Here is a 22,923-nt window from a genome sequence, read left to right as displayed (position 1 = left end):
AAGGTACACGCCAAGCGAACGTAATTTTTTTGAATGACTTTATACATTGTTAAAGTGTGCAAAAGGAGGTATATACAGTTAATGGGCTTTAAGTATTCTAATAGAAATGTTCCAATGTGTTGCATTTTGCTTCGTTTTGTATTGCCCAATATAGTCAGCAAACGTCTTCGAAGCACTATTACAGGCATAACTTGGTAACAAACACCTGAAATCCCAGGACAGAAAACCGCACTTTTTTCACGACCCATTTTCCATATGTTAAACGTGATCAGCCATTACCGATATTAACTTGATGTACTGTAAATGAATGCTATATTTTTAACAGCAGAAGCACGTAGCTTCTTATAACAGACTCTACATTCCTTGCTTTGTGTGTTTTTTAAGGATGGGTATCATTAAATGATCATACATGCCTGCATTGTTTGTTAGCATTTGTGTGTGTATTGGTTCAAACATTGCCCTCCGACCCCTTTTCTTTTAAGAACGGTTCGATTGGTACTGCAATAACTTAATACGCGATGAGTTGCTTTGCCAATTCATACTGACCCCAAGTACGGTCGTTTGTCTAATATGCAGATCCAGTCACGGTTGACACTGCAGTAAAGAACCATTGCACAGCTGCCTCTGTTCAAGGACTGTTTTCATTTGCAATGCTCAATGAATTTCACTTGAGTATGTGCACAACGAACCTTTTGCATTGCACCCACTCCTTCCAGTTCCTGCGAAGGATTTCACGGTGATCAGCGCGCGGTATGTTTTTTTCTGTGTGATTATCAGCATTAGCCAGCTGGCGAGCAAGTATAATTGGAGTTTTGCTGCCCTCTGTCGTTCTCTTCGGGTAATAGGGATATTCTCTCGGTTCGTGCTGAAATAAGGGTGTGTGTTTTTTGAGCCTGTATGAATTACACAGAGTTGCAAGGTCGAGCATGAGCAACGATGCAGTGAAGCTGAAAATAACGGTGGATTAACCGTATTATAAAGCAGAATGGTGCATTGTAATGTAAGCGTATAATCATCAGTCATGCCTTGCTTCTTGGCACGAAAGAAGCATAATGCACAATAACCTCGTGTAGTGCAGGAAAATTGTGCGGGGATCCCCGTTTAAAAGAAGATATGTTTTACACACTGGTTTGGTAAAGTACTCACGAAATCGAAATATGTTCGAGTGCAGATGGTTCATAATGCTGATAAAAACAACTGGCTTTTGGCACATCCCATCCGCTTTACCATCACCATACCAGGAATCCACTAAATACTCTGGTCCAGGAATGGGGGCTACATAGGGTCAGTTCTAAATTTGTAAAAAAAAAAAGAAAGTAAGTACTAGGACCCTAGGTGTTTTTCAGGAGACCACTGCAGCCTGCCACCCACTGCACCTGCCAGGGCTGCTTTATACTATTACGAGTGCTATTCACTAACCATCACACTTCTAAAAATGGGGAAGTTTGGACTATTCCAAGTCACCCAAAGCTGTATAAATGGAATTGGAGCAATGGTATTATATTTTTAATTGAATAGTAAATTGATATTACTCTGTTGATGTGCTCGTTTAAAAAATAATCAAACGGCTCCATTATGTGGTAGACTGTCAAAGTGCAGCTGTTAAAAAGTAGGTGCCAGGGCTAAACACCAGCAAACACCAGCACAAATTAAGTACTGGTATGGGTAGAGGTGGGCGGGGGAGAGTTGAGTCAGAGCTGAGCCAAACATGTAGCATGGGTTTAAGTACCCATACGCGAGCTGAGCACTGACAATAGCATGCAAAGTATGCAAAAAATAACATACAAATATGATAAAGTCTCTTCAAAATTTAAAAAAACAACATTTCTTTAACAGGCAGAAGTCTTTCAACTTAGTACGCAGATTAGACCCTTGCACTGAGAGATATTTATTAGAAGTGAACTTAAAAACATAGCTGCCCCAGCCTTACGACAATACCACTAGTGAACTAAGAGGACAGTCACTTGTCATGTGCTTAGATTCATCTTATACATGGAGCAACATTATAGTCCATTAAATAGAACACAAGAGATTTTTGTACAATGCACATCCCAAATTCACATATTTGATGGTGCTTTCATATGTGATAACAAGGAAGTCTCAATGAAGTAAAATATTTGCCTAGGATCACATAATTTGGTAAAGCAGGGAAGCCAGGATTGATCCCAGGTTTTCAGGATTCACTTTAGACGATTCAGCAGCTCGATAGCTACCTATTGTTCTCCTTTTTAGCATTAAAGGTTAAAACTTTGATTTTATTTTCTTGCGCATGCGGGTAGATTGTGAGTGGTAACCAGAAGCCACAAGAAAGCCTGGCTTTTTTTGGCTCAAGGGTCTAAGAAAACATTGAGTTGAGCCAGAGACAGTCCTCTGGCTTAAGCCTTCAGTTGCTTGCCCGCCTCTTCACAAGGGGGAAACTTAAGGGAAGAACTTCAAAGTGTACATGTCACTTTGGCCAGTTCAAAACAGCTGGCCAAAGTGACTTTCACACCTTGGAGCATCCAGTCAAGCCAGTGCTCCAGTCCTCTGCTGCCAGTCAGCAGCAGAAGACACGCCCAGCATGTCTCTGGGCTGGTGCGCGCTACACTGGTAAAATTAAAATGGCAATGAAATCTCTTCATTGCTATTTTATTTTTGTTTGCGCAGCTTGCAGCGGGTGGGGGGGAGGGGCGACGCTCCCCACTCTTGAAAAGAAACCAACTCTGGATTTAGATACATTAAAAATGTGACATTGTGCACATTTATGATCGTGTATATTTTATGAGAGGTCTGAATTAGTCTCTTTTCTACATAACCGATGTACAAAATCAGCAAATAAACTTAATCATGGAAAACTTGTAAACCTAATTTTATTTAAATTTTACGTTTTGTAAATCACATATGTTTTCCACAAATAAAAGGGTTATTCAACTAAGCAATGACTCACTGTCAAGATTATTAAAGAAACGTGTGGAACTAGGTAGTTATTTAAAAACTGTAGTTTTCACTGAAAAAATAAATATGCGTGGTCTGTTTTCTAAGGTAAATTGTTTGTTCTTCACGCCTTCGGCTCCTGTTGGTGTGTTTCCCTGGCATCAAAGCATTGAATTAGTAGGTAACGTTGTAAACCCGAATCAGCTATGCCTTGTGTACAGCTCACACCTACCATTAGATCAGTCCATTAGGGGTACTGGAGTCTGGACACTGTGCGGTTCTGCTTTGGTGTTTAGTGCTCAAGCAAGCTATACTTAAACATGCTATCCTTGCAGTGTTTTTTTTTCTCACCTGGCTAAAATAAGCACAGGTTAGGGAAAGTGTGGGTTGTGCTGTTGGTGAGCATCACTTTGACAACTTTATGGGCTTAGTTGTGTGCTTAAGTGAGCCATATTCAAATCAGTCTTGACCCTGCTCCCCAGGGGAACAGTCCAGCCCGAACTGCCCAGTCAGGTGGCATGGTGGGCAGAAAAATGATGGATGAAACCCAGATCTGTGTCTGGGGGTGAGTGTTTGAAAAGTTTCAGGCCCCCGTCCATCATCCTTTTGTGTTGCTTTGGTCGTGTTGGTGCCAACTGACCACACCAATGTGGCTTGTTGCTGTTCTTTTGCTTTCTCTGTTTTGAATCTGCTATGTTGGATTGACCTTTCTGTCATTGAGTTAATGCAGATGTGCAAATTACTCCCCAGTAAAAGTCATCCCTTGCATCTTGACCCTTTGGGGGCTTAAATCTTTTAATCAGTGTCTTCTGTGTTTCTACGGGCCCTTCATTCAGGCTGTGTTCACATGTCTACTTCTGTAGCTTCACACTTGCCTGAGGCACTTGCTTCTCTCTGTCTAGCTGGTTACTTTTTGCTAACACTTTCCTTGGGCGGCATTAAGGGAGCTGATGACACCTGCAGTTTTTTTGTGCAAAGGTAATTTCTTACCAGCTTATAGACACAAATCTAAGTTTTTTTTACAAACGTACAGCTAACCATCTCCTGTCATGTGAGCTTACACATCTGCAGCTTTATCTTGCAAACTTACAGACATGCATACTTTATTGCAAACTCTGTGTATAAAAGGCCGGGGCCATGATGCAGACTACCAGTTCATCCAGCCTCCTGTCCTTGGGATCCAGTCATTAAATTGAGACTTGCGATTGCTGACCACTTTGGGGTACATGTGGTTATCCCTAAATCTGGCCTGCAAGGGGCTCTGTAGTAGTGCCAGTCCCTTCATTGTTTGTGGTCAGGAGGCTTCTTTGTCCTAGCCGAGAGATCTCCTCCTAGGGTGAGGAGTCCGAGCACCAGGGTGGAAGTTGCGCTGCGTGCAGTATTAGCTTGCTTTATGTACGTTGGTTGAAGACGGGCAAACCCAGGCAAGAACTAGAAATAATTGTACAACATAAAACATTTTGTCTATTGGTGTGTTTGTATTTCAGCAAGAATATGTATTTTAAAGTAGCACGGTTACTTTCTCCACAGTCTGAGAGGTACTGAGCTGTAGTAAAGCACAGGAAAAGGTGGCCTGTGCCAGCTGCGCCTCGTGTTGTAGAAGGTTGGGTCTGGAGTAAGGTGAAGCTTCCCCAGGGAGGCGAGCATCTAACAGCCGTTCTTGAGTGATCGAAGGCCTGAGGCAAGTGAATCAGGGAGCAGTTATTACAATACAGCCACACCTCGTGCAGTGTGATTGCATGCGGCACCCGGTTTAATATGCTGCATCTTTGTTATTGTGTCCAGGGGGTTCTGCCAGCCTGACCCGAAGACCTTTCCAAATCATGCAGTCGAAGGAATGCATTGGGGAGGAAGCGTTTGACTCTCCTTAACGCAACACCAACTCCCCAGTTTGTGTTTGACATTGAAATGCTGATTCCAGCCTTCTTCAGGGCTCTTAAAGACCTTCTCGAATGGGCCATTTTAATAACCCGAAAGCTATTGTATAAGGAGCAGCCATAATTTAGTCTGGAGTCCTGAGGGGGGCCTGCACAGTTCAACAATGAATACTTAATTCAGTTTGATGTTTAGCAGGTTATTAGTTTTCACTGTACAAATACTGATGTGGGAATGCTCTTTATGAGGCGTTTAAGAGCAGCTGTAATTAACCGGCCGTGTGCTTCTGTTTCAGCTCAAATTGAAATTATTCCATGCAAGATCTGCGGAGACAAATCATCAGGAATCCATTACGGCGTTATTACATGTGAAGGCTGCAAGGTGAGCTCATGTGTTCTCTTCAAAAATCAGATTTTAGCCTCGGATTTTGTATTAGTTTCTTGGGGCCAGATGTAGCAAAGGGTTTTTCCCATTCTGTGTCAATGGCAAAATGTGTTCGTACATATGGCCATTGATCTCTTACAGTTAATGAGTTCTTGCTCCTTCAACATAGGGTTTGTGGAAGCTGGCTCCAATGAGGTTCAAGAGATATAGGAAATGCCAAGCGCCAAACAAAAAAGTAAGAGTGGACTCATTGCCAGAGATGGCAAGGAGGTGTTCAGAGTCTGACATTGCACAGAAACCCATGAGATTTCTCAGCGAGAGAGCACTGTATTTTGAAAGGTCAGTAGGAGCACCTCTCCTCTAGTCTGATTTACCTGCTCCAACCTCCTATTAACCACACAATACGCTTTAAATTTTACCTCATATTCAGAGCAGTTCTTCTGCACAGCCGATTTAGCTGGCTGAACCTGTTTTGATTCACAGAGGTTCCATGATCCACTAGGATGAAAATGGAGTAAATATCCCAGAGCTTTGGAAGGCTACATTTTCATCTCAACTCTTGTAGTGGTGGCTATATGGTGTGTAACTCAGTAATGGTTGAAAAATATCATGCTTCCTGCACTGATGCCCTTCCAAAAGCCTTAAACACATTTCTTCAGTCAGATTTTTTGTAAATATGTTTTTTATTATTGTGTATAATTGAACTAATCATGCTTGTATATTCTTTAATATCTTATTTTTTATCCTTACTTTGACTTTTTCGATGTAAAATATTTACATTGGTTAATTTTTTTTTTATCTTGCCAACTGTTCCAGCATTGAGCTGCATCTCATAAGTAAGAAAAAATAGATTGATTTCAGGAGAAATATATTTCAAAATTCCTCCAGCTCTCCTTTCAACTTTATAATGTGTAGAGCATTTAACTAATACTTCATGTTATCAATAATTATTACTTTGTATTATATCAAATATGAATTGCAGCCTTTTCTATACCTAGCCTGATGGTACACAAAAGTTATAAAGTATTTACACCATTAAACTGCAGAGGTTAAGTTGGACAGGTTGGGGCTTTTAGTACTTTAGGAAATGGTTGAATTTACCAGCTGGAATTCCTCTTCTTTAGTAGCAAATGCAGTCAAGATTCTGTGGTGAACATGTGTGGTGTGCTATAGGTAATACAACGTTTTGTGGACACTGCTCTACAGTCAAACAGTTTCTAGGAAATTGTACCAAGATTCTTTTAAGTAAAATATAACCATTATCTCCTGATCTTCTCAGGTGCCATCATTGGTACCCGGTTCCAGATGTTCCTTTCTTGCCCTCTCCCTAGGCAAGTCTAGCCTCGCCTAACCAGGGCGGTCAGCTGGCCCTTGTGCTGGCTGCAGATTGCTGTCCTCATTGTCGAGCTTAGAAGATCCATTGTACTCTGCACCGGGTATCACGTGGCCCCACTGCCTGGCAGCAGCTGCTTCACCCTTGATAGTTGTTCCTTCGGGGCAGCACTGGCGCTCTGCTGTCTAACCGTCCTCTTGTCTATTCACAGTCTACTGCTGATGATCTCACTGTTTCCAAGAGACACCTTAGAGTATCTTTCAGAATGTAACTTTGCTGGTTTCAAAACATTCAGGATCTTCAGATGACAGTGGAGTTTATTTTAAGAATACAATTTCATTACACTTACAAACGTATTTGTATGCAAATTCGATTAGAGAGGAGATGAAGGAATAAACACTGTACAAATGCTGCCCATTGCTTTTCAAGTGATCCATCATTTTTATCTTAATACAGACTATCATTTTTCTTATTGGTTGTATATTACACTTTTTGTGGGAATACCTGGAGATAGACTTCGATTTAGCATAAAACCAACAGAAAACCATTAAAGGACATTGTAACCACAGAAAAAGAATTACAGTGCTGACAAAACTGTAAAACAATTGAGAAGGCATGCCTGTCCGACCCGTAAACTCAAACTCAGAGGCGATACATGATTACTCTCCATGTTCCTTGAAGCTGCTGTTCTCAGGGAGCAAACTGATCAGAGGGTTCTACAGCTAGACGAGTGCTGCAGACTTGTGAACAGGAGGAACCTTTGTGAGAACCTCTTTGCCCAATCTTCAGTGGCCTCTGACATAGACCGGAAGTGGTACTCAAGAAATACATAAATAAATCACTATCAGCCTCCTGTTAAAACAACATTTCCACATTCTCCTGGTGTCTTTTGGGGACCAAGAAGACCGAAGAGTGGGTGTTTCTGTACAAGAGCTAGGGGCCCACAGAGGCCCACAGAATGGAGATCAGAGTAGTAGGCGGTTTGGTTCCTTACATGCAGCTCACAATCTGTAAATGTTGCATTTATTCATTTCACATTTGATTAAGATTGAGGACACTAAATCAGAACAGGCATCTGCCATGGAGAGAGAACCTAGGATAGCTCTGGCACAGAGAAATAAAAAATTAAACATTATTAGAAAATTGGGAAAATGACCGTAAGAGGTAGGTGGGGAGTTATACAGGAGCACCCACAATTGTCTCGGAATTGAACCCTTGCTGCCCACTTGTTCATGAGATATGTATATCCACCAGAACTTGCTATGTTCAAGATGGTCTACAGCGTGCTGTGCTAGAGCCATATACAATCTTCAGTTTCTTTCGTATGTCTCTTTTCCCAGCCCTTTCTTAGAATATGAAAGGAAGTTCAGTTTTACCAGTAGAATAGTCCTACTCATGCGCACCGTATTTACACTGCCTTTTCTACCAATATGTGTTGACAGAAGTTATTGCACATTCTCTGTCAGTGGCTATTGCACATTCCCTGCAGCCTTTGGTCTTTGAGGATTGCTCAGCCCTAGATGTGTAGAGTGCCCTATAAGTGTTTAAAGATGGTGATGTTCTAGAATTGAAGCCCATTCTGGGCAGATATGTTGGAGCAGTCCCAGAATTGGAGTGTGTCCTGAAAGGGTTGGATGGTGGTGCAGTCCTGGATTTGAAGCATACACTCAGGATTTTAAGAATGCCTTGTAAGGCATTGTTTGGTTTGCATTGTTGCGATGACCGATGATATGAAGTATCCTAAATCCTAATTTTCTTTATACACCCTATGAAGGTGGGGTTTGTCTACATACATCTATTTATGATGAACCTTTTGTCTTCATTAAGTGGAAAAGTTACCGCTTTACATCGGTAGAAAATACAGCAAATAAAACACGCTGACCAAATGAAAATATATGTGGTATGTGCATGAGATGGCTGTTAGCCAGGTTCAACATCAACATTGATTCTTGATTTGTTTACCCAGCATAACTTCAGTTTCTTTCAAGAACCATTCCCCCAGGAGTTCCACAAGGGGGGATGGTGCAGTCATGGCTTGTGCCGCATGTGGGGATGGAGGTGGGCATAGAATGGGGGGGTCTGGTGGGAATAAAAATTAAATTAAAAAAATAATAATAAACACTTACCTCCTCTGTCGTGTCGCACCGCTCCTCTCCTCCGTCACTGCAGGCAGGCACAGGTTCCCAGCCTGCCCTGCCGCCAATCCTGACACTGCTCAGTGCAGCATCAGGAGTGGCACGGAGCGCCCAGCCAGGGTGCTCCTAGGCAGACTGAGAGCCTGTGCAGGCTCTCTTCATCCCGGCAACAGAGTTGCCGGGATGGAGAGAGCCTACTGCATACATGTGTGTTTGGCTGGCCCAAGACGGCTGGTCAAACACACATGCGCTCTGAGGGAGAGTGCTGTGCACTCCCCCTCACTCCTTATCACCCCTGTGGCCCTGCCCCTTTATAAGGAAACAATAATAAACACTCTTTATTATCCTTGCCTTGTAAGTGTTTGCAGCTGCTGCTGCTGGGGGGGGGGGGGGGGGGGGTGAGTGAGGCAACGCTCCCCTGACCTAATTGGAGAACTGCCCCTGGAACCGTGTCCACGTTACAAGGTTATTAGTCTTTGTGGGGCACGGCGCTGCTATCAATACTTGGAGCCAATGGGTCAGGCTGTGCCAGTAATGGATAAAGCAGATATGTTCTCCTGTACCTGAGCAGAGGAGAGGAGACGGTGCAGCTGAGCAGGGCAGAAGAGCTCCGCTGTTACAGTGATAGCATACTTGATGACTGCTGGTGGGGTGCAGGAGTCAAGACTGTCCTAGTGTTAGCACACAAGCATCAGTAGCTTTAATGCAGGCAAGTTGTTTTACTGACTGTAAAACCACACTTTTCAATGCACCAACCAAGCTTACCGCCCTTATGTTTATAAAATGTTAATTTGTGCTACTTATCTGCTGTATAGGCTGTGGAGCACACAAGTGTGAGTTACAATATTTAAAATACTCTTTAAGAGTTCTTATATTTCCAGTTACTCATAATATCTGTTATATTGCTATTTGTGTATAGGCTTTACTTACTCCGAGCTATGTTAAAAACATATATTGATCACAAACCCCCAGATTTCAGTGCAGGCAGAGCGCCACTGGGTGCACTTTCTATAATGTTCCACTCATAAAACATTTTACATGACACATCATCACTGATATTCATTTGATGAGTTTCAAATAAAGATCATAACCGCAGTGTACAGTTTCTTAAAACACCCTTTGCGTTTAGTAGTTTGTGTTTTGTTGTGTGGCGGGTACGTGTAGATGTTTATAGGTGCATGTAATCATTTTTAGGTCTAGCATTTGCCAAGACCTTTTGATTTGAATAAAACCACATATAAAATTCTTATTTATAGGGACTTTCACCAGCCCTCATCATCCATTACTCGGTTGTTGTTATTCACATTTTTCTTCCGTCCACTACAGTGTACAGTAGAAATCAATGGGTCAGCACACTTCAGCCATTGGCTAACTTAATTTGTAAGTACACACATTCTGCTCTTTAACTTGGCGCACATCAGCACACTTAGTAGTTCCCTTCAGTTCCAGGTAATAATATAGCATTGTGTGCTTTTTAAGACCAAAAAAGTTAGTTCTTAGCCAATTTTTTTTTATATCTGTGAGGGCCCGCAACTCTGCCAACAATAAAGTTTTACAAAACACATAACAAAACAAACATTGGCAAATCCTTAAGGCTGGGAACATTGCCATACCTATTGCCTTTTCCAATGCTTGTTTAAATGTACCTTCACTTGTTGCTTCAAACATTCATTGCTTTGCAGTGACAGGTAGAAAGACATGATTTTACAGTATACTCAATAGTAGACATAGAAAAAGCCTACCAGCACAACACCAAACAGCATGTGGTCCATGCCACATGTGAATCCATATAATATAGAAAAGCCATTTGTTGACCTAATGTGCATTGCATATTTACATGCAAATACAATTTCGACTGCAAAGCTTGTTCCCCGATTATGACAAGGTTTTTACATCCTTTCCCTTGATGAAGTGGCATCATTGCCTATGTTAATTCAATCCCCACCTTCGCTTTTGGGACTTGTTCCCTGCTTTTCAGGGTCAGGGTGAGGCAAATCTGGGTGTCCATGCTTTTGGAAGCTGGTGTCAGGTATTCATTCCAAGGTCTTTTCCTTGAACCATTGCGCATGAGTATGGACATACTTTCAGCACCGTTCGCCATGTCAGTGTATTGGTCCTGCTGATATGGCCACATGTTGGGCCTCCACCAAATTTGGTAAACTTGTCTTTCTGATGGATACAACTACCTGTGGATTCCTCACCTATTGAATACTCCCCTTGCGCCAGCATCCAACAGAAATCTTCTTTCTAGCTTCTGCACGTCGACGAGGACGTCACAATTGCCCACGCGACGCCGTCTGACTTCATACAGGCAATAAGAGGTCCTCGCCGACGTGCCGACGTCAGTTCCCTTTTTTCTGTGCCATTCGAACAACGGTTATTCTTCGAGGGAGCTACTGTTACTACTCAACGTAGTTACAGTTATTTTTGCTGTTTTCTCTTTGAGACAAGATAAAATGTCGCAAAGAAAATCTGGATTCAAGCCCTGCAATGAGTGCGTGGCAAAATGTCGGTTACGGACCCACATTCTGACTTTTTGTGGTGTCTTAGCTCCGACCATGACGTTGACAAATGTGACTCTTGTCAACGAATGAATCCAAAGGCCTTAAAGGAGCGTGAGGCAAAGCTCTTTTTGGCAAAATCGAAGAAAAAAGAGAAAAGACATCATCGCAAGTCATCTTCTCCGAAGTCGCATCGGCGTCATCGTGACTCCCGGCGCCGTCGAGAATCTCGACGTCGGTCGAGTAGGGAGAGATCGCGTTCGAGGTCGCCTTCAACTCGACGCCGGAAGACATGGGAAGTGAGTCCCACCATCTCTCCCCAACCGCAGACGCCGTTGGCATCTCCGACATCTCCGACTTCGCCGACGTCGCCTGTGAATCCTCCTTCTGTATTCGAGGTTCCTCGGCGTCAGGAGTTTTCTCCAGCTTTACAGACGTCGGGACCGGCGTTGATGTCGCCTCCAACCCATGCTCCTCAGTACCCGGCTTTCCCGGCCCCTGGAGCCGACAGTTCCGCATTCTTGAATGCGATGTTCTCGATTTTTCAGCAGATGGCTCCAGGTGGTGGACCGGCTGGTCCTTCGGGCCCTTTGCCCTTCAATATGGGTCCTCCGGCTCCGTTACGACCGGCACCTTTTATGCCCTTCCTTCCCATGGGAAATGTGGGCTCGGCGCCGGCGTCAGCATCTCAGCCGGTGACGCCGAGTAGACCTGTGGCTCCGGCACCGGAACAGTCTCCTGTCCGCCCGTCTCCTCGTTCGGCGTCAAAAAAATCCATGGCGCCGATGGATCCGGCGTCTGATGGATCCGAGGATCGGCGTCAAGCTCTGACGTCTGCTGAAGCCATGTCGACGCCGAGGATTGAGGAAAGATTACACTCGAGGAGGCTTGCTCTTCGCCTCCTTGAGGAGCAAGAATATCGGAGACAGGCGTTAGAGGAAGGAGAGATTGAGGAATCTCAAGGAGACCTCCATGGGTTAGACACGGCCAGTGGTCTGGACACCTCTCCAGAATGGGACTTGTCATCACCTGGAGAGTATACGGAGGAGGCTGCAACATTTCATTCAGTCATCAAGAAAGCAGCTGATTTTTTAGACCTCCCTTTGCCGGTGTCTGAGCCTAAGCCTAATATTTTAACTGAAGTGTTGCATCCTGCTCCAACTACTGCAGAGCCACTTCTGCCTTTTAATGAGGCTCTGTTGGATCCAATCCTGGAAATTTGGAAGAAGCAGGTGTCATCTTCGGCAGTGAACAGATCTGTGGCTCGAAGATATCGAGTGGCTCCTGCTGACCCAGGCTTCCTCTCCAGGCACCCAACTCCTGAAAGCCTGGTGGTTCAAGCTTCATGTTCAGCCCGGTCTGCCCCAGGATCATTTCCAGCTGTGCCCTCGGACAGAGACTCTAAGAAGATGGACCTTTCATCAAAAAAAGGCTTTTTCGTCATGTAGCATGGCTTTAAAATCCATTAATGCTACCTGTATTTTAGGGAAATACATTTACGCCCTGATGGACGAAATAAAGTTGTCTCATACTGAGGTGCCCCAAGAGGTTATGAGCCTAGTTTCTGATGCTCAAGCAGCGGCAACCCAAGTTATTCAATCTGGACTAGATACGACTGACTCTGTAGCCAGGGCTATGGGTACTGCTGTTGCTACAAGGAGGCAAGCCTGGCTTCGTAGCTCTGGTTTCTCGTCCGATGTACAGTCAACCCTCTTGGACCTTCCCTTCGATGGCGATAAACTTTTTGGCTCCAAAGCGGACTCTGCACTAGAGAGGTTTAAGGAGAGTAGGGCCACAGCGAAATCTTTAGGCTTGCAGGCCTCCTCTTCTGTTTCCTCCAGACTTTTTAGGAGGTTTCGAGGGTTTGGTCGTGGTTCCTCCTCCTCCTCCTTTCGAGGGAGATTTCAGCAACAACCCGCCTCTGCTCTCTCCTATAGATCTTACAGGGGGAGAGGTAGGGTCCAAAACAGGGGAGCCGCCCAGCAGCACTCTGCCTCTTCCTCTTCCTCTGGAGGGGTGCAGCATGGGAAGCAGCCTTAGCCTTCCACCAATTGCTTCTCACACCACTCCTGTAGGGGGGAGGTTATTGAACTTTCTCCGCAAGTGGGAGGTTATAACATCAGACTCCTGGGTCATCAGCATTGTGGGGAAAGGCTATGCCCTTCCCTTTCGGGAGTTTCCTCCCCCCATCCCGCCCCGCCCATCCTACTGTTCAGAAGAGCATCTCCTGTTGCTAGAACAGGAGATTCAAGTCCTCCTTTCAAAAGGTGCAGTGGAGTTGGTTCCAGAGCAGGAGAGGGGTCAGGGTTGTTACTCAAGATACTTCCTGATCCCCAAGAAGGATGGTCGGTTGAGGCCAATCCTGGACCTGAGGATCTTGAATTGGTTCCTCAAACAGGAGAAGTGCAAGATGCTGACCCTAGCTCAGGTGCTTTTGGCGCTGAACGATGGAGATTGGATGGTGTCTGTCGACTTACAGGATGCTTACTTTCATATCCCGATACTCAAGTCGCACAGGAAGTATCTCCGGTTTGTAGTGGGGTCGCAGCACTATCAGTTTGCGGTCCTTCCATTTGGTCTTACTTCAGCACCCCGAGTCTTCACAAAGGTAATGTTGGTGGTTGCGGCAGAGCTCAGAAGGAAGGGGATAGCAGTATTCCCTTACCTGGACGACTGGTTGATCAAAGCCAAGTCTCCGGAGCTCGTGTTGCATCACCTTCAGTCGACAACCCAGTTGTTGTTCGACCTGGGTTTTTCACTGAATGTGCCCAAATCTCACCTAGAGCCCTCTTAGCGCCCCCTGTTCATAGGGGCAGTACTAGATACAACATTGAGTCGCGCCTTTCCTCCGCCTCAGCGGATTCAGGACATTAAGGCGTTCGTTCCAATGTTTCAAAGTGGACCGGTCATTCCGGTCCTCAAGGTCCTACGCCTGCTCTGTCTTTTTGCTTCTTGCATTCTGCTGGTCACTCACGCTCGCTGGCACATCAGGGCTCTTCAATGGTGCCTCCGGAAGCAGTGGTCTCAACACAAAGGGGATCTCGAGGGTTTGGTGAAGATCTCCAGAGATGCTGCCACGGATTTAAAATGGTGGATTGCGGACGGCAATCTTTCCCGAGGAAGGCCGTTCTCGCAAACTCCGCCGGTGGCCACAGTAATAACGGATGCTTCCACTCTAGGGTGGGGAGCTCATCTGGGGGACCTGGAGATCAAAGGTCTTTGGTCTCCAGTAAAACAGATGTTTCATATAAATCTGTTGGAGTTGTGGGCTATACGTCTTGCACTCGAGGCCTTCCTCCCATCCCTTTGCGGTCAGTCGGTTCAGGTCCTGATGGACAATACTACAGCGATGTGGTATATAAACAAACAGGGAGGAGTAGGGTCGCATCTTCTCTGCAGAGAAGCTCTACGGCTTTGGTCCTGGGCAAAGGACCATCAGATTTGCTTGGTAGCAAAACATCTGGCCGGAGTCTTGAACGTGCGTGCGGACAGTCTCAGTGGGCATTTCTCGACCGATCACGAGTGGCGTCTCCATCCGGATCAAGTCCGTCTAATCTTCCAGATGTGGGGGTTCCCTCGGATAGATCTGTTTGCCACTCAGGAGAACTCGCACTGCCCGTTATTCTGCAGCCTCCAGTATCCGGTGCAAGGAACGTTGGGGGACGTGTTCCAGATGACCTGGTGCGACCAGTTGCTTTACGCGTTACCCCCATACCCTTGATTCCTCAAGTTTTGAGGAAAGTTCGCCAAGACCGGGCCCAAGTCATCTTAATAGCTCCGGATTGGCCAAGGAGGGTATGGTATTCGGACCTTCTACAACTCTCTCTGTGCCCTCCGCTCCGTCTCCCTCTCAGGGCAGACCTCCTCTCACAGTCGCAGGGGCAGGTTCTAAACCCCCACCTCCAGAGCCTGCACTTTCATGCCTGGAGATTGAACGGGGCAACCTGAGTTCCTTTTCTCTCCCACCTGACGTAGTGGATGTTATTTTATCGGCCAGGCGACACTCCACTAAATCTATCTACGCTAATAGGTGGGCTAAATTTGTGAATTGGTGTGGAGAGAAGCAAATTGACCCCTTACGTGCCCATTTATCGGATATCTTGTCTTTTGCGTTGTCCCTGGCACAGAGGGGTTGTGCAGTGGCTACAGTCAAGGGATATTTATCTGCCCTGTCAGCCTTTCTATGTCTTCCGGACCAGCCTTCTCTATTTAAATCCCCTATAGTACTAAGATTTTTAAAAGGTCTTGTTAACAAATTTCCTCCCACTCCTTTCATTATGCCTCAGTGGGATCTAAACCTAGTCTTGACTTTTCTTATGGGATCTTCGTTTGAGCCTATGCATTCCTGCCCTTTAAGGTTATTGGTTCTAAAGACTGTTTTCCTTGTTGCAATTACTTCTGCAAGAAGAGTGAGTGAGCTGCAGGCTCTATCTGTTGAACCCCCTTACACTTCTTTTTATGGGTATAAGGTGGTGTTGAGGACCAAGGCTGCTTTCCTACCGAAGGTTGTTTCACCCTTTCATATGGCCCAAACAATTACTCTTTCCTCGTTTTATCCTCCGCCTCATCCTTCGAAAGAAGAAGTAAGACTACACCGCTTAGACCCGAGGAGAGCATTGAGCTTCTATGTGAACAGAACAAAGGATTTCAGCTTGGAGGATCAACTCTTCATCGGGTACGTGGGAAAGAGGAGAGGAAGGGCAGTCCACAAGAGAACACTCTCCAGGTGGGTCATTCTTTGCATTAAACTGTGTTACTCTCTAGCAAAGAAGGAACCCCCTGATGGAATAAGAGCTCATTCCACCAGAACTAAGTTGGCCTCTTCGGCCTTGGCTAGGGGTGTTCCTGTGGTCGACATCTGCAAGGCCGCAACTTGGTCATCCCTCCATACTTTTGCGAAGCATTACTGCTTGGATTCTGAGGTTAGGAGGGATGGCCATTTTGCACGGTCAGTGCTGCAGGATTTCTTGGTTTGACCATTCAGGCACCCTCCATCGAGTGCGGTACTGCTTTGGGAGTCTATTCAATAGGTGAGGAATCCACAGGTAGTTGTATCCATCAGAAGAATCAGTTACTTACCTTCGGTAACGACTTTTCTGGTGGATACATTAGCTACCTGTGGATGCCTCACGTCCCACCCGCCTCCCTGTTGCCTGTCTGGTCTAACCAAGTTGTTCTTGGGTGTGCTCCTCTTGGTACTTGAGGGCTTGTGCATATACTGTATATATTTATTTATGTATTTATTTTATTTTTTTTATTTTTTTTAAATCTTGAGTTTTTGAAATGATGTGTTTATCTTGAATATTATTAAATATTGTTATTGGATTGATTGTCTCAATGGCCTATTAGTCTCAGGCACGTAAAAAATCGAGGACCTCTTATTGCCTGTATGACATCAGATGGCGTCGCGTGGGCAATTGTGACGTCCTCGTCGACGTGCAGAAGCTAGGAAGAAGATTTCCGTCGGATGCTGGCTCAAGGGGAGTATTCAATAGGTGAGGAATCCACAGGTAGCTAATGTATCCACCAGAAAAGTCGTTACTGAAGGTAAGTAACTCGTTCTTCCTGTCTATTGCTCCTTTATTGCTAAAAACAAAGAGTCAATGCTGAAATAGTATACTTACAAGATCACTGCATTACTTATCATTGAGAACAGGGCAACCCAATACACCACAGGGAACTGCGCACATACAAAGCAAAAACAATAGTGTTCCATATAAGAAAGGTTTTCCAACTTTTATCTGCCAAGAGTCACCTCTGTACAGCATTCAGCGAATAATGGTATGGTTAGGAAGGCCTGTGAGTGCTTAATAGCTCTATTCAATATTTGTTCTAAGGCTAGTGCATCTTGCCAAAGACATTCACATGGAAAATAGAATAGGCATAGGCAAAGCCAATAAGTCTCGCCAATGCAGCAGCTATTGGCTTTGCTTTGCCAATGTGTTATAGCCATGTTGTACACCAGCGAGGCTGCTGTTCAGCATGGCTAAAAGTTGGCATAGAGGAGAGTCACATGAAGTGCCATAGAGTGGAATGGCGAAGAGTGGAGTAGAGTGTTGAAGAATGGAGTGGCAGAGAGTGTTGTGTACTGGAGTGACATAGTGTGGAGTTGCGTAGAGTGGCATACACTGGAGTGACACTGAGTAGTGTGGACTGGTGAAGAATGCATTGGCATAGAGTGTTGTAGAGTATTGTGGCATTGAGTGCAGAGTAGAGTTGAGTGCCGTACAGTGCTGCAGAGTAGAGTAGCATAGAGTTGTACAGAGTAGAGTGTAGTGCAGGAGACTACAGTGGCATAGAGTGGAGTAGTGCCATAGAGTTCAGTGGCGTAGAATGCAGTAGTACAGAGCAGAGTGGTGTAGAGTTCAGTGGCAGAGAGTGTAGTGTTGCAGAGTAGAGTGTCAGAGTGCAGTGACATAGACTACAGTGATGCAGAATAGACTACATTTACATGGAGTGCAATGACAGAGTGCAGTTTTGTTGAGTGTATTCGGGTAGAGTGCAGTGGTTAAGAGTAGAGTGGCGTACAGTGCAGTGGCATTGAGTGGAGTGGAAGAGAGTGGAGTAAGGTGGTGTAGTGTGCAGTGGTGTTGAGTAGAATGAAGTGGCATAGAGTGGAGTAGTGTAGTGCAGAATGCAGTGGCTTGGAGTGGTGTAAAGCAGAGTCGTGCAGAATGGGGTGAGTTGTGTGAAGTGGTGCAGAGTGGAGTGGCATAGAGCGAGATATGCTTGGTGTGATAGCACACTGACCTTACAGACAACACGTTTTCAATTGAAATGACCATTTGACCATTACATTTGCACAGACATACAGTTTTACTAATGAAACTATACACTGCACAAACAAAAATGTGTGGAAATTGCATAACCTACTGCATTGATTTGTTTTGATCATATTAACGTATTTGTTTCCAATTCACTTCAGAAATAACAAAAAATGTGCTTCATTTGTGTTACTAATTTTGACATATTCTGAAATACTTACACAGTTCATTTAAATGTTGTTGTGTGCTAGAAAAAAAAACATATTTTCTACGCCTAGTATCCAGCAAGATTGTCACATAAATCCTGTCACTTTTAAGTCAAAGAAGGAAAAGTAAACAAGCGCCCTTGGAAGACAGTGCCTGACATTAGACCTCTGCCTTTCAATGTACAGCAAATGTGGCAAAACAAGAAGATTTAAAGGCCTATTTACAGAAAGGGGATTCCTGAAAGGGTACAGTAAACTCAGATTATGCAACAGGAGGGACACACTGAACCTGGAGAGCCTAAAGCAAATAAACCCAGAGATAGATAGCCAGAAAATGTAAGTTACAAACCAAAGCCAATGGTAATCAACGAGTGAAATGCATTCCTAGTTCAACTTTCTGAAAGTCATGTCTTTAGCAAACCAGACAGCTGTGCTGTCTGGTAAGCTGTGGCCTAAAAAAGAAAGTATTGGTGCCAAGTTGAGGGGAAAAGGTAAAGGGATTGCAGTGAAACTCCATGTAGAGCAGTAATAAATAGTTAAAAACAGTGCACTAGGTATACACAAGAGACCACCTGTGCTGTGGATACACAGGTTGTAGAAGATTCTCAGGGTGAAAAATAATCAGTTTACGTTTTTTATGCAAGTCGAAGTTTCAGACTCAACTAGACACTGTCCTCATCAAGGAAACTGATTTGGTATATCTTCAAAAAGTCTGTCATCATTCTAATTATATATTGGAAGAGTACACAAGGCAGGTACTAAGAAAAAAGTAGATTTGCACTATAATTAAATAAAGTAGTAAGTTGGCGTTTCATGCACTACATATAGTAAGATTAATTATGGTCCTGTATGATGTACATCATAATCCCTCTAACACACTTTTTTGAGTGCATGCAAGCCAAATGTGTGTTCTGTGATTTCTGCATAAAAACAATCTTAAAGGAGACGCAAAGCTCAAAAATCAAAATGTGTAAATATTGAAAGGCTAGTCAAAAATGTGGTACATATCTCCAGACATGCAATGTGTTAGACATATTGATAGTAGTGGGGCGTGTGGTAGTAAAGCACCCTTGGTGATTGCAATGGAAAGTCGACAGTGGACGTCGGAGCCCTTTGAATTTATATTACACGGTGTAAAGTGCTAAAATCAAGTGTCAAATCAAAGTAAATACAAGAAAAAGGCTTAATGTAAATGAGTGCAAACGTGTTCCAGATAAAGAAAGAGAGTACTGTTCTCAGTGTTTCACAAATTCTGTTCAATTCTGTTTAGTTGTTCCAGAGGTTTCTCTCTTTCAACAAAATGAATATCCAAGATATATATGGGTGTGGCTAAGGAAGAAAGTGGTGAGAGGAAGGCCAACGTGACTTACCTAGGCAAGGAACAATTATTTAATGAAGAAAACACTGCAGCAGAATAAATGCACATAGAGGGTCAGTTCAGAAGCAAAAATGTAATAGCTCAGCAGGCCATTGTGTACACTTGCACTCAAATCCATAATTTTCTGAAGCCAAACTTGCGACTCTTAGCCTCGGGTACTACTTTGCAGTTCTATAAATAATTATGTGCGTTGTTAAAAAATACTGTTGTGCAAAGGTACAAAGGAAGTACTAAAATTCTGTGGGACTGGGCTGTCCGGACATAGAACTCCCCTTGTAGATGCAGGTGTTTCAGTACTTGGTGCGTTCTCATGGGGACCTATATCACTATAACATGGGCAGAGTGTTGCAGGGGCTCAGCGACTCAGTTACATTTTGGAATGCATTACCGATCTCGGAAAGGGGCAGCATTGCACTTGGTCAAATGGTGCTTCTGCCGCAATGCCTCTGTATTCTGCAGACCTTTGTGTACAATACCCCGGTCCACATTCCTGGTGCTAAATAACCTTTTGATTTTGTTAGTCTGGCCTGGTAAAAGGAGCAGAATCAAACGTGAGACCCTAAAACTCAACAGTGAAAGACGAGGAGTGGGGCTTCCAGATCTCCAGATGTTTTCCTTAGTTGGTCTTCTACAATATGTAGCCATTTGGTGAAAGTAAGGACAATAGGGTGAAAAGCTATTCTTGATGGAGTTGTGGAGGAAACAGTACTCCCTCTGAATCTTGTGATTTTCTCAAAGGTGCCGGAGGACTGTCCCCTTGTTTGTTACATTGAGATGCCGTAAGTGGGATGGATATGCTCAAACGTGGGTCCCGTATCTCGCTAAGCCACAGAACTCAAGCTGACCGTCACTGATGAGGCACCACAAGCCTGTAACTGGTATGGGAATACTTGTGTTCCAACACAAAGGAGATGAGGCCCCACAATTCATGCTGAATGCGACTATCTGTTATAGGATGGGGGCAAGACTGACTTTTGGATATTTGGTCCCTGGCCAAAGTGACGCTGTGAGCAAAAATATGATGGTCTGGAGTGTCTCACAAAGTAATTACCAGGTACAGAGATAAAGTCAATAATTCCATCCATCATTTTTGTTTTATTTTTCTCACTGGGCTATAGTATATCTATGCTTCTCTTGGGCCATAGTTTGAGTGTGTTTTTCATGCATGGTAGCATTTGTGCACCTTTCCTTGGTGAATCTAATTTTTGACAGTAGCTCTTGGTGGTTGGTACTAGTACACACCTAGTCATTTGTAGCACTGTTTGCCTTTGGTTGCTGGGAGTGGCATGCACCTTCTGAGCTAGAGTCATCTGTATAATTTGAGCAACATTGGTGTGGAATCTGAACAGCAGTGTGCATGTTTGAGACAGGAATAGTTATTTGGGCTACTCCACTCTGTCTCCCTTCTTCTGTCCACACCATTAAAGAGTCAGGAAGACCTTTGGTAACTAGTGGGGGGGGGTCATGCTCAACATATACACAATGCCAGCCGTGTTCTCAAAACCATTGAAGATGGGTGTTAATTAATGGGGTGGTGCTAAATACTCTGACAGTACTGTTCCTGACAATCCTATGACTGCTCTTGGCCCCCTACATCCATCCTGGAGATCCCAAGCGCTCAATGTGATTTAGGCTTTTGTTTGGATCTTGAGGAGATGAGCCATGTCCCAGTTGATGTTAGGTGAGATGGTTAAACCTCTGCTTCAGGCTTCTCACCAACTTTGTGCGCCAACTTCTGGTGAGAGGGACCACCTGAAGTTGGTGCCCAAAGCACGTTAGGAACTCCTTACTTCTCAAATCCTAAACTGTGTGTATGCATTAACAGTGCCTTAGCAGAGGAAGTGTTGATGTTTCCTCTGCTTTTAGGAGGGGAAGGGAGAGTGGCAGTTGGAGAACTTTCACTGTCTATTAAGGGCCATGTTTCTCAACCAGGTCAACTTTGATGCTAAGCCGAAGGCAAGAGGGAGCATTGCCCCAGGTGGATAAAGCTGTCCGAAAGTTCATAATACCAGAACACATCTCTTTAGTATTCTTATTGGGTCTGACCTTTTCCATAGGAATATATGATCTTTACTTCCACCATCCAAACAGGTCTAATACTAGGAGGGTTTCCTCTGTTACTTCCAGGAATGCACAGTATAATAAAAATGACTGGAAAATCAGCTCTAGTCAAGCCCTGTGTCCCGAACTCGACTTAGATAAGACTTGATGTTGAAACAAATATAATTATGATTAATAATATTCAACTACTGTTGTAGTTGTGCCAATGAATATAAAACTTCCTCTAGGATAATGAAAAATAAGGCCTAAAACTAAAGATATAATCTCAGAAATTCAGAACGAATAATGTATTACTTTAAAAGGACCAAGATGAATAGAGTCTGGTGGCTTACTTATTGTTGCATGAAAACGAGAATTAAGGTAGAGAAATACCAACTGTATAAAAATAAGCATTGGTCTTAGGACAGCAAGGCCACCTAAAAATGTGTAGTGCTTGTTTCGTAATTTATATTCTTTTCTGTAGGTACTCGTTATCAAGATAAGTCAGCAGATTAAACAGTAAAGCAGGCGCATGCAGAGTAGGTGGGCACTAAATTCAGTCGAATATAAATAGTTGGACCAGCTGCATCGTGATAGTTGGTATTAAGGAGCCAAACATACAAAATGTAATTATCTTTCGAAATGTATGGTTGCTTTTTACTTTGGTGAACGACTGCTGATTTCCTTTTTAGCACTTTTGAACAATATGTGTATTGTCTTTGGTAAATGTGGACAGGAGCGGTAGTAGTGCTTGTGCATTGAGTGCCCTTTGCTTTGCTAGAATTTGCACGTCCAGAGCCATTTGTTTGCCTTTGACATTCATTGGCACGAGGAGTGTAAGTCAGTGTTACTGTATCCTTATAACCATGTTTTAATGTGTTGGAGACTGTGCTCCTTAATGCATATCGTACACACGGCTGCCAGGTCTGGGGCTCGGCCTTTGGTGGGACTTTGCATATATTTGCCAGTCACTAATATCTGCAGTGCTCCGGAGTCCTCAGTAGAGCTTAGGCTCCCCTCGGCTTGGGCAGTTGGACTTCCCTGGTCTGTCACTCTGTGCGCTTGACTAACACCATCATAGCGGTGATGGTCAGGCAGACCCTGGGGGCAGTAGCCTGATCGGTAAGGCGGGCAGATGGAGAGCGGTGTCCCGGGACTGCTCCTCCCATCACCAGCCCCTCCATCATTCTATCTCCTGGAGGTGTAGCCTTCCCCCAAGCTTACTCTCAGCTGCGCGTGTTCATTAAAATTAAAGACCCAATTAATCACTCACACACCAACTGCCATCCAGCACCTTCCGCTCTCCTGAAATAAAGAGCTGGGACTTTCTATTTTCGCCCTTTTTTGCCTTGCACTTTAGGGTGTCCCGTTCATAAAGTACTATGGGGAATGTC

General features: G+C 44.2%; 1 protein-coding gene across 1 annotated transcript in view; it reads left to right on the top strand.

Moving 5' to 3' along the window:
- The window catches only part of RORA (RAR related orphan receptor A), a 225,525-nt gene that overhangs the window by 148,619 nt on the left and 53,983 nt on the right, over nucleotides 1-22,923 (top strand). The window contains exon 2 of the mRNA XM_069223468.1: nucleotides 5,084-5,169. Coding sequence (XP_069079569.1) covers nucleotides 5,084-5,169 — 86 coding nt within the window. The remainder of the gene's footprint in view (nucleotides 1-5,083; nucleotides 5,170-22,923) is intronic.

The sequence above is a fragment of the Pleurodeles waltl genome, chromosome 3_1 (genome assembly GCF_031143425.1).
Source record: "Pleurodeles waltl isolate 20211129_DDA chromosome 3_1, aPleWal1.hap1.20221129, whole genome shotgun sequence".
NCBI lineage: Eukaryota > Metazoa > Chordata > Amphibia > Caudata > Salamandridae > Pleurodeles > Pleurodeles waltl.
Note: the sequence above shows the minus strand (reverse complement) of the source record. Positions and strands in the feature narration are given on the sequence as shown.